General features: G+C 37.9%; 1 protein-coding gene across 10 annotated transcripts in view; it reads right to left on the minus strand.

The window, feature by feature from the left end:
• The window catches only part of DOCK10 (dedicator of cytokinesis 10), a 236,420-nt gene that overhangs the window by 40,872 nt on the left and 183,326 nt on the right, over positions 1-12,222 (minus strand). For all 10 annotated transcript variants that reach the window (XM_074314112.2, XM_019736633.3, XM_019736627.3 and 7 more), the window contains exons 25-29: positions 11,606-11,675; positions 8,114-8,227; positions 4,736-4,807; positions 3,215-3,361; positions 1,894-1,977 (exon numbers count right to left, since the gene is read on the minus strand). In XM_074314112.2, the coding sequence (XP_074170213.2) occupies positions 1,894-1,977; positions 3,215-3,361; positions 4,736-4,807; positions 8,114-8,227; positions 11,606-11,675 (487 nt within the window). The remainder of the gene's footprint in view (positions 1-1,893; positions 1,978-3,214; positions 3,362-4,735; positions 4,808-8,113; positions 8,228-11,605; positions 11,676-12,222) is intronic.

Consider the following 12,222-nt stretch of genomic DNA (forward strand, 5'->3'; position numbering starts at 1 on the left):
AGATCGCTACAATCAACTCCTATTATCCAAGCAGCTAAGTAAGACAGTGATGCAGATAGTCTAAAATGAGGCGAATCTTCGTATGCCATTTGTTCTCTGTTGATTCTACCTGTTTTCTGCTTTTGTGAACAGCTCTGTCTTCAATAACGTTTTGATTAGGATCGTGATAAATGGAGTCCAGACCTGGTCTAACACAACTGTAACACATGAGCTAAGGAGAACCACAGAAGTAGGAACAATTAACACGTTCACAACTGTTCTACTTTCATTGTCACACAGGATAAGTAATCAATTTTTAAGACTCAGATTGTATTCATTATATTCGTTTATCTCAGCTAAGACAATCAAATATATTCCATTGGTTCATATATTTTAGAATTATAGTTTGCGACAACTGTAGTCGACAATTAAAATACTGCAGTTTCCAACCAGGATCGTGTTTGACTTAATGTTTTGTACATCACTATGAACAGGAGCATAATTAAATGATATTGTAATTATTCTTCATTGAGAATCTTCTGTTTGGTCTTTGAAAAATATATAATTCAGGTCTACTGGAATTTGATCTAAATGGACATCCCACAAATTTCGTGTGTAATTGGAGCACTGACAAAGAATATTCTTTCAAAAATTATTTGCCTAGAGAATTGGATTCTCAAAACCACATGACACATAATCACATAACTCCCCGATTCAAAAGTAAATCTCCACTGCCAAAAAAAAGAAAAAAAAAAAAAAAAATTCGGATTCCTAAACATGACATGAAAGGTGATAAGAAGATGGTTATTTATTTTTGGCCTTTCTACTCGTACATTGGTTGTTCTTTCCCATTACCTAAATAATTTCCCTTTGGAAACAAACTTTCTTCCAAGTGGGTAAAGGTTAATGGGAAACCATTCAGATGCCCTGTCTTGGCTCCATAAGAGGCAGGCCTGTGACCCAAGGCAGGCCGACCACACCCTTCCTCTCTTGAATGTGAATCTTAAGCAGAGTGCCAAAAAGGAGAAAATGGTTCCAGCTGATTCATTTCGGCAGCAGCAGACCTTCGCCAAATGGTCCCTCTTTTGTGATTATTCCTGTCCTCTGAAAGTGCCCTGGCCACTGCTCTTTTTCCAAGTCTAGTTCTCCAGCTGTTTTATCGATGATAATTTACTCTTAATATCCTCTCAGTAAATTGCCTTTTGCTCAAACTGCAGTAAGTTTTGGTTGCTTGCAACCCCCAAAATCTTAACTGATATGACTTTCATGACCTGGCCTATTTCTAGCTTTATTTCCCTCCAGCACATGCTATACTATGCAGCTCTGTGGTTCTCCAACTTGAGAACGCATGAGGAATACCTGAGAGTCTTGCTAACAATGCAGATTTCAGTTCTGAGGTGGGGCTGCCACACTAATCTAGAAACCACACTTTGAGAACCACTGCTCTCTGGAGAGCACTCTTCCCTGTCTATTCCCACACATACCCCCTATTTTGGTAGGGTGATCAACTGTCCATTTTGCCCAAGACTGAAGGATTTCCAGGGAGTGGGACTTTCAGTGCTATAACCAGGACAGTCCTGAGCAAACTGGACTATAGGAATCGCAGCTGAAAACAACCACTCCTTCACCACCCACAAGAAACAGGAGTGAAATGGAAATACTTCCACTCCGCTCTTCTTTGTCCCCAATTAAGGAAGGACTTGGGAGACTTACTCGGCAGATGAACCATTTTAAGATTGCCTCTCATTGGTATAGAAATTATTACTGTTATTATTATTATTATTATTATAATTATTATTATTTTGATGCAGAGAATGGATAAGTTAATGTTCTAGGCGGATACACACAAAGACCAGTTGATTTATTTATAATGACACAGTTAAGAAAGCAACCGCTCCTGCCCTCAGTTCTTACCTTGAGTTCACCAGAGGAGAACATGCTGATGTAATTGTTAACCATCCTAAACACAAAGCCCCGATCCATAAATGTAAAGCAGCGCTAAAAAAGATAAAATTCTAAATTCAAACATTTTAACATTAATGATCATTACATACTTTAGAAAAGATAATGAAATATATTGAAATACAAGTTCCCTTTCTAGAAAGCACTTCAAACGAACTACCTATAGTAATAATATTTTCCCCATAGGTCTTAAAACGTAGTAGAAAACTACATTTATTTTTCGCCTTTAATTTATTTTTTCTCTTTTACCCTTTTCTCCCTTAACCTTGACCATCTCTTTTTCTTTCTAGAAGCAAAGAAAGAGCAAAAATTAGAGGCAAAACATTGAAAGAAAGAAAAATTCATTCAAGGTGTGAACAAATATAATGTATAATTTGAAATGGTGCTTAACACATGAAAAAAGAAATTAGACTCAGTTAAAACTCTCCAAAGACAATTCAGGCTTATTTTCCATCTAATCCATGGCCTCTTATATCATGAATATTTATTTATAAATTCTCACACCTATCCAGTATGTTCTGGTGTCTACCATAAATAAACAAGAAACACGGCTTGACATCAAGGTTACAATAGCCCAGAGTCGGACAAAAGAAGAAAGAGAAGAACAACGTTATCTTTCTAGTTGAGCGCATTATCTGTTAAATGATAAACCATGATTCTGCTTTTAGCTTTTTGAGTTTGCATTTTTTTCTTCTCAATTCAATACGAATACCTATAATCCAAAGAAATATAACTAATTTCCATATATATCCAGTTTAGTAAATAGTTGCTCAATAGTTTAATTGATAATGTTCCTCTTCTGTGATTAGTGCATGTAAAAAGAGCCTTTTCATCATGTAAAAAGAGCCTGGAGGTAACACAACAGAAATGTTAAATTCCCAAACGTTTTCCCAAATAACCTATTTGTCATTGTTAGAACTATAGCCAATCCAGAACATCAATTCAAGGGCAGAAAGGCTCAAGAGAATAATATTGCCTCAGTGTAGCTTCTCCTTTAAAAATTTCATTTTTCACTTTAAAAATATTTAGAAGTACTATGATTTTGCAACACTCAAGTGGATACTTATATCTAACCTTGGTCTTTGTTCTATGAGCCATCAAACTGGAAGAGAAAATTACAAAGTATTTCAAGCAGGAAAGATGTACAGATAAAAGTATCTATGAGTGTTGCTAGTTTTCACTCTTCATTATAAATGGAGATGTACATTGATGAACATTTAGAAGATCTTGCATACACTAGGCTTGAATGGAATTGTGATCCGTATACTTGTACCTTAAGAAATCTGGCAACACTGTGGTTGGCCCTTCTTGTTTCTTCAAGGGCATCTTTGTATTTCCAAATCACGTGATCAGACAGGACCATTACAAGATTGTCCAATTCATTTTGGTAAGATTCAGGAAATCTTTGAGCCCGAGAAAGCTAAGGAAAGAATGGGTTGTTTCTTTACAATGTGGCATATGAAATACTGAGCCTTGGAAAAAATAAACTGAAAGACTGACTTCATTTTATTTATTGTCAAACAAAAAGAGTCCTTTTGAAAACTTGAATGCCACAATAATTTCAAGGTCATGATTGGCATCATTTTCATTTAATGTTTCCTTCTATTTTGGCCAATACATTTTTCACATTTCTATTAACAAGTACATTATAACATTTATTAATTACAAACTATTCAAACAATGTAATATTCTCTATGATCTTTGACATCTTAATTCCCCTCACTTCCTTCTCAAGAAATAACTACTATTCATAGTTTAATGAATATTATTCTAGACTTTCTTTGACACATAATTTCCATTTAATTTAAAAATCAACTTATTTTGATATTTTTAAAACTAGGAATTCCCCAATAAACAACTCTAAGAAACCAATGAATGAATAACTTAATGAATACAGACTTTGGTTTGAAATGTCCTCTAGGTTCCAGCTAGTCTTGAAAAACAAAATTATTTCAGCTTTATTGAGGAATCATTGACATATAAAATTCTAAGACACTTAAAGTGTACATCGCGTTGTTTTGGTGCACATATACACGGGGAAAGGATTCCGTCACCTGGTTAATGAACACATTGATCACCTCATGGATTTTTCTTCTCTCCCTCCTGCTCTTTCTTTCTTTTTGTGAGAAGATTTACGTTCTACTCTCTTACCAAATTTCAGTGTTCTCAACTATAATCACCAGGTCTTACATTAGGTCTTCAGAGCATAGTCATCTTATAGCTGAAAGTTTGTACCAGCACTTCTGAACTCCACGGTCCCAGCATGCCACAGCAGGCAGCTGTGGGACTGCACAGTCCAGAGACTTTTGCCATAAGATGCAAAATGGCTTGGCTGTGAGATTGTATATCATAAACTGAACACAACTTTACGAATCCCTAATGGCCACCCTTAGGTCCAGGAATGTACTCTTCTGTCTTAACTTCTGCACACATGGGGGAAATTTCAGGCAGCTGAGATTTCCCTTCTCGTGTTGACTTCATGAATTTACACAGCCCTTTTTCAGAGCTAGGTAAGATTTATTTGTCTTCACAAGTTGGCTTTAAAATTAGACTCACATTTTCACTATAGATGGAAACAAAATTCAGAGTTAGACTGAACCACACATTTCTAAAATTTTGAGCACCCAGCCTTCCATGCTGCAAGAATGAAAACCACGGAGGATGAAGTGACACACAAAATCATTTCTCCCACTTAAAAAGCGATGCACGTATATTGCTAAGGCTTGCAAAATAAGTAAACATGGAACAAATGAGTGCATGTTCATTACATAATTGTTGGATAGCATGATCTTACCTGAATTTTATTTGTGTCAATCAAGTGTTGTGCCATTGATTTTAGGATAATTGCGAAGAAGAACCAGGAATGCTGTTAGGAAAAGAAAGAAAACAGTAAGAAATTATCCTATGGTAAAATACTGATAATTCTGTTCTTTACAACTTGTAATATTATAAAACCTTAATGTCAAAATGTATTCTTTGAAATTAAACGCATCAGAGCAATACATTCTCCATCCTTCAAAAACATTCTCCATTATGTTAGGATGATCTTTATCAAAATTCTAAAGGTAAAAGTAAATGTCAGACATTTCAGTTGCTCTATCATCTCAAAGAATGTTTAAACTAAAACAAGACACCAGCTTACTGGACATGATTAATTAGAGTAGTCTTGTGGAATATTTACTCTTGTATCTGTTTCACTTAGCTAAACAAAACTAAACTTTTAAAACAAAAATATATCATAGCAGGCTCACCTCTAACATTTCCAGGGCTACAGGAAAGATTAAAAACGGAAGCCCCATGTCTAAACAGTGAAAAATTCAAAGTCAAGCTAACGAAGTACCCAATAAAATATGTTTCATCATCCTACTTTGATGAGTATAATTTCATGACAACTTGGAATGCTGTGCCAGAATGTGGGGGGCATGGGGAGAGCGGGTGAGTGCCTACTACCTCACCCAATGCTCCACCCTGCACCATGAGGGGCCTGGTGCACATGTGTGACTATCCAGCCTGTACATCCAAGTGTTGTTGTCCACCAGTCTGTCTCCACCGCAAACTGCGCCTTCCTTGGGTCTAGGGTGCAAGCAGGCCTCAAGATTTTCCCTTTGAAGGACGGACTTAGGAAAGAGGTGTAAACAGGCCCAGGAGTAATCCGATGGGCCCATGAGGTGAGGGCTCCTGGGGATCCTCATAGATTCAGAAGGGGAGTGAGGGTCTCCCAGGGGGCATGTCTCTTGGCTACTCGCATACTTTTCCCTTGGGGAAGTATGCAGTTGGAGAAGACCAAAACATGTCCCAGGAGGGAGGCCCTCTTTCTTGGGCCTAAGGATAAAAGGGTAATACTTACTCCAGGTACAAAAAGTATGCGTCATGTATGTACCGTTCAAAGAATACACTCCCCTGATCCTCTCCTCTTCCCATCCCCTCCACCACAAACAATTTTAAATTTTGTGCTAGTCATTCCCTTGTTTCACTTCATAATTTTGCTGTCAATATTATATATTGAAGCAATATATTTCGTTTTGTTTTCCACTGAACTTCATATACATGAAAATATCCTGTATGCATTCTCCTGTGATTGCCTTTTTCATTCAACAAATCCTGTTCTATTATGTTGAGTCATGTCGCTGGGGGTCCCGTATTGTCACTACATCACGTATACTCATACAATCACAATTTACTTATGTGCTCTACTGTCGATGGGCATTTGAATTATATCCAATTATAGGCTGATTCAAACCATGATGCTAAGAACTTTTGAGTAAATAGTCCTAACTCTAGAAGACAGACTGAGATGAAGTTTAAGTTCTAAAGAGGCAGTTCTGGCTTAACGAAGGGGTCACATCTAAGTAAACTTGATATCGAAAACTCTGGGAATATTTAAATAATCCAACGTGCATTGTTAAAGTCCCTTTACCCCCATCTTGTCCAAAATGATATGTTTTAATCTTCATGCCAAGTGTTCCAACAAATGTCTCTTAATTCAGCTGACACCACTCACTACCTCTCAACACTCTCATAGCCTCCACTCTTTACTTTGAGTCCACCAGGATTAATCAAATTAAGCCTTTTGTCTCTGTCCATGTCTGATAAAGGGAGCCCCCACTCCTCTCCTGCCCTCTAATCTCTGTGCATTCCCTTTTGTATCCTCATATCCCACTGCTTCCATCTCCTGAAACCCATGCGCCATGCCTTCTGGAACACATGGTCCACCAGCAGCAAAATCTCCGCAAGAGACACTTCTCCAGATAGTCCATTCACCTCGTTTCTTAACTGAACTCTGATTCTCCCCAGAGGATCCTTCTTCTGGGCGGGCTGCCTCTCCAGCACTCACCCCACTTCGGTCTATTCTCTACACAGCCATCAGTGTGATCCTTGTAAACCAAGGTCAGCTCACATCACTCCTCTGCTCAAAGCCTCTAATGGCTCCACTTTCGCTCTGAGTGGAAGCCAAAACCCTTGCAAGGGCCCGCACACCTTATGCCACTGCCGAACCTCCCATTGTTTCTCTGACTTCACCTCACCTCCTCCCTCCTTTGCTCACTTGACTCCAGCCACACTGGCCCCCCTGCCGTCCTCCAGGCCCAGCAGACATGCTGCTGCCTTAGGACTCTGTACAGGTCTCCCCTGCTACCCTTTATGTTCTACTGGAAGCATCCACAGGACCAGCTCCCTCCCCACCATCCCATGTTTTTTCTCTCAAGCATTGACTTCTCTGTGTGCTTCATCCTGACCATTCTATTTAAAACTGCAAACTTTACCCTGCACCCTGCTCCCAAAGTCCACCTGCCCGACATTTTCTTTTCCCATACTACTTCTCATTTTCTAACATACAATGGAATGAATTTTGTTATTATGTCTGTAGTTTAGTGTGTTTATTTCCCAGTAGAACGTAAGCTTCCTGAGGGCAGAGATCTGTATTTTATGCTCTGTCGCATGCCAAGTGCCAAGGATGGTACCTGATGCATGGGAGGCACTAAGAACACATTTGTTGAGTAAACAAACTAAATGAATATACTCATAAAACTAATTTAAACAAATTGCTCGGCTTAGGATAACTTGGTTTTAGTGAACTCATGTGGATGTTTTTTGATCCTACCTTCTCTTTCCAGCTACTTACTAATCAATTATCCATCTGTCAAGTCATGATAGATAATTAATTTAGCTGGGGACTAAGTTCACTATTCTATAATAATTTAGAGTTATCTTTTCATAAGCCTCTCACCATCTTGTCTTTATGTTCCCACGAATGAATGCATACATTTCAACTTTTTGGGGTCAAAGAGTGGCTGCTTCTTTGCTTCCTCTCTGATGCCAATATATTCATTAATTGTTTTGTTGGTAATATTTCCTCTTACTGTGCCTAAAAACCCAACAAACTTTATTTTTGCTACACTTAGAATTTTTCACTGCTTTGAATAATTCTTAATCTCATTTATTCTGTCTTTAGGCGAAAGGACTTCACTTGGGTCCATTCTTCTTCTTAAGGTGATCTGTTCTCTTGACAAAAGTCTCTTTTGCTTAACGTTTTTATGTGCTACTGTTTCAATATGAAGCTGATGCTAGAAATTATAAGAGAAACGATTTACGAAAATCAATGAATCCTATTACTTTGCAGGGGGTGAGAGTAAACCTCATTTAACAATGAAAGAATCGTCTTTAAATTCTTTACCTTCAGGACATGCTTGACCGTTGTTGAGTCATTTGATTTCAAAAGACCAGTCACATTTTTAGCCAGCTCCTCATGTATCGTTCTATCCTTGCATGCCCTGGTCTTGAACACGAACTGAAGAAAATCCGAAAAAGAGGAAAAAGTGAGTAACTTAAAAAAACCCAAAGCTTTCAAAATGATGTTTCACAAATATTTATAACACAAAATTATCTGCTCATGCTAGATTTTGTCATGAAATAAATCAAGGCCCAATGATAAGAGTAGTACACACCTGTTCCTACTTAGGGCTTTGCACAGGCCAGGCCTGGCTCACCTAAGCTCTCCTTGAAACTCTTTTTGTAGAAATCAAAAGAAAGAGTCAGAGAGCAATTTAGCAGATTCAAGGAAACATGGAGGGCTTTGACCCACCTACTTAGGACACATTTCCCCTTCTCCTTCCTTCCACTGGTAACAGGTGGCATGGTAGCATTTCTTCATCCTGAAAGGGTAGAGCGCCCACTCAAATAGCCAAGTGGGGAAGCAGGTGCCTTCCAGAGGCCGATACGTGAGCTCCCCACATGCCCAGGGTCTACCATCTCATGCTTACGCACGGCTATCAAAAGGTTCATGAACATTGGCCATCAGTACAATAACAAATGCTGCTCACTTTTTTTCCCTCAAAAGATTGGTTTTGGCACGCAGCAGGAAGTGCATGCAATGGTTTTAGTTTTCAGTATTTCTTCACATATTTTAAGGATATCAGCTTCAATTTTTGCACATATATTTCAAATATAAAATGCTTATTTTTCTGAATTATAATTTTTTACTTATGAGTTTGCCTCAAGGAAGGTCATTTCATCATAATATTCACAATTTAGACTTCATTACAATTGAGAGTGAAGGCAGGCAAGAAACGCAAAGCAGAGGCACATTCACATTTGGATTTATAATTCTTTCTTTGAACCTCATAGCTCATTGACAATTAAATCATCCTGATGGAGCCTGACTTCTCCAAGCTCATCACAGAGGAAAAAGACAAAGGTAACAGAAGCATGAAACTAGCTAAAATCAAGAACAATACAACTGCTTTCCCCTCAGGGATTATGACTCGTATGAGAGTCATGTCATCAGTACCTAATCCCATGTACAGTTATTTAGGCCCAAGTGCATTGCAACCAGCTCTGAAATATTCTTATTTTAGAATTTAGCTATAACATGTCAGTGTCACAAATTATTTGTAAACCATGGCATTTCATTAGCTTAACTTCAGACATACATTTTTGAAAAAGACACGGTGTATGTGTGCATTTTGGCTGTTGTAGATGGGGTGAGTTAGCAGCATTTAGCACCACTGAACTTGAAATGGTGTTTAGCTTGCTTGTGAATAAATATACATTACATCGACTCTCACATCTCTCAACGTCTTCAAAACACATATTGGTACCAGCCCATCAGTTCTCGCTATATTCCTACTTGTGGGGCGTAATGTCCATCTATATGTTAGGTAACTTTTCCCACTGAGGTTAAAAAATCAGGTTCCTTGGTCAAGGTCAGGCTGTCAGCCATGCACTACTACTGGAGTCCAATCACAGAATCATAGAGCTGGATGTCCCCATCTCACTTCACAGAGGAGAAAAATGAGTTCAGAGAGGCTGACTGCTCAAGTTAACTATTTAACCTTGGCTAGAACCTAGTTTCCCACTTGCCAGTTGAATGCTTTTTCCAGAATAAAACTCCAGTTGGTTATATTTATTGGGCTATATTTGTTTGAGATATATAGAAGTGTGTTATAAAACTTCTTTAGAAATTATCAACTTGAAATTCTACATACATGTATTTCTGGATTTGAACCACTTCAAAGCAAACTAAATAAGTAGTATCCTATATTACAAAATCAAGTGATCTCATCAAGATATTTCAAACAACCTGGTTAAAAATAAAGACCATATCAGGATGCATTTCCAATTTACCTCTCCAAGAACGTCACAGATAGAGTCTGAGAACTGATTTAAGGTCCTCATAAGGAACTAACCTTAACTGTCATAAAAATAGTCACAACACCAGAGGGTTCTTAATGTAATTTTCAATGATTCCATTAGAACAAGGTACATAATACTTGTGTTGAAACTGAGATGACTTTGTGTAATGTGGCCTGGGGAATTTTTTTTCCTCTCAGCCCCTTGGAGATTGAAATGGAACACTGAGGTAAGCATTGAGAGAGTGAAAGTTCTGTAGATGATTCTGTTGAATATAAACTCATCAATACCCTATATAAGTAAGCTATGACTTTATCTAAAACAGAGAGCAAACTAAAAAGGCATTTATGGGTGGAACTGGCTTTCTGCAAATGAAATATAGATCTTATTGGGTAAAATTATACCAGAGGGAAATCATTGCGAAGTAACTGACTATTTTTGGCATGGGGGCTATTTTAAGGAAGGGCACACACTTACATTTAGGTATTTGGGAAGACATCTAACATTTCTGGCAAGTAGAAAATATATAGCAATAAAACTGTAATAAAAAAAATTCTCACTGATGGTATCTCAGAGTCTCAGAGGGGTTCACTCCAAAATGAGTTTTCTAAGCTATTTCCTTTTATAAGAGGTTTAAAAACAACAACAACAACAACAGCAGCAGCAACAAAAAACAAGTTTCTAGCACAAAAGACCCAAAATTCTTCTCTAGTCACCTTTCAGACATCTAAAATATATGGGTACATGTCTATCCATGTATATTAATGGAATGTATTCTTTTAATTAAAAAGATCTATGTTTCAAAAAGATTTAATCTCTACATCGATAAAATAGACATTTAGGTCTTCTATATCATAAAGTAATACAAGGTACTCTTATTTATCTCTGGATGGGTCCTTTTTTTTTTCCATTCAAGAAGGTGACATTTAGGCAGGAAGTATAATGTGCAAACATCATCGCAAGTTCACTGGCATTAATTCACAGGCCAACTGGAAATGAGAATAGAAACGTGACGAAGGACACTTGGAAGAAGCAGGGCACACTGATGGAATGGCTGGTGGTTCATGCCAGAGGATAAAGGACTTAACATACCAGAAGCAGGTACAAATATACAGTAACTGGGAAAATGAAATAATGCCTGAGAAAACAGTAAAAAGAGCTAAGAACACATTACAGAAGAAACACAGAGCATTCAACAAACCAACAAGAAAGATCTTCCTTAAATTTACACAGGAATTTCATTTATCTGTAATGGTGACTTCCAAAAGACAATCATTTTCTCCTCTATCTCTTTCTCCCCATATTAATATTCATTTGCCCATGTGCATGTTATTTACACATTTATATATTCAAACAATACATGTAGCCCATCAACGCAAAGAGACAGAATTCTCAGTAGCTAAGGGAAATGTCTGCTATTACCGTGGTGGGCACCGTCCAGCTAAAGGGAGAGACTTCCCACTTATTGTAGACAGGAAATGAGACAAGCCACACAGTACAAGGGCATATGACCAGTGCCCAAGTGGTGATTTCATACCTTAATGTATGACTGGACAAAGTGGTCCAGCTGCTCCTCGTGGCACTTGGCCACAATGTCAGTCAGAACCCTGGAAAAACAAAGCTGTTCAGTGGCCTTTCTGGAGAAGGCAGTAAAATACCATTTGGTTTGTCATTGGAGTGCTTGTAAACTGGGTACTTAATAGTTAATGAATGAATGAATCAATCAATTTCAGACACCCCTTGGTCCTTCTCATCCCCCACTACTGGGTATTTAATATCTATATTACTTGTTAGCCATTTCTAATCTTGAAATCTCTAAACATTAACATATAAGTAATGTCTTATGGATGCAATATCACACTGGAGACTTTTTTTTTGCCCAAGTTGAACGTGCTATTATGGTCTGCATGTTTGCTGCTGACATTATCTTCTTGGAAAAAGGATCATTTTTAGTACCTGATTAAGACTTAAGACCTTTAACCTCAAATTAATTATCATATTCCATTTTAGAAGGGCTTCCCTTCCAACCTAGAGGCATTATACATATAGGCTTTTGGAAAAAGTAATTAGGTTAAGATGCTGTCATTTCCCCTCCACCCCCACCCCTCCTTAGCTCTTAGCTGGGATAGGGTTTCTATAGCACTGGTGGTACAG

This window comes from Rhinolophus sinicus, chromosome 17 (assembly GCF_057876585.1).
Source record: "Rhinolophus sinicus isolate RSI-liver-muscle chromosome 17, RSI-T2T, whole genome shotgun sequence".
Classification (NCBI taxonomy): Eukaryota; Metazoa; Chordata; class Mammalia; order Chiroptera; family Rhinolophidae; genus Rhinolophus; species Rhinolophus sinicus.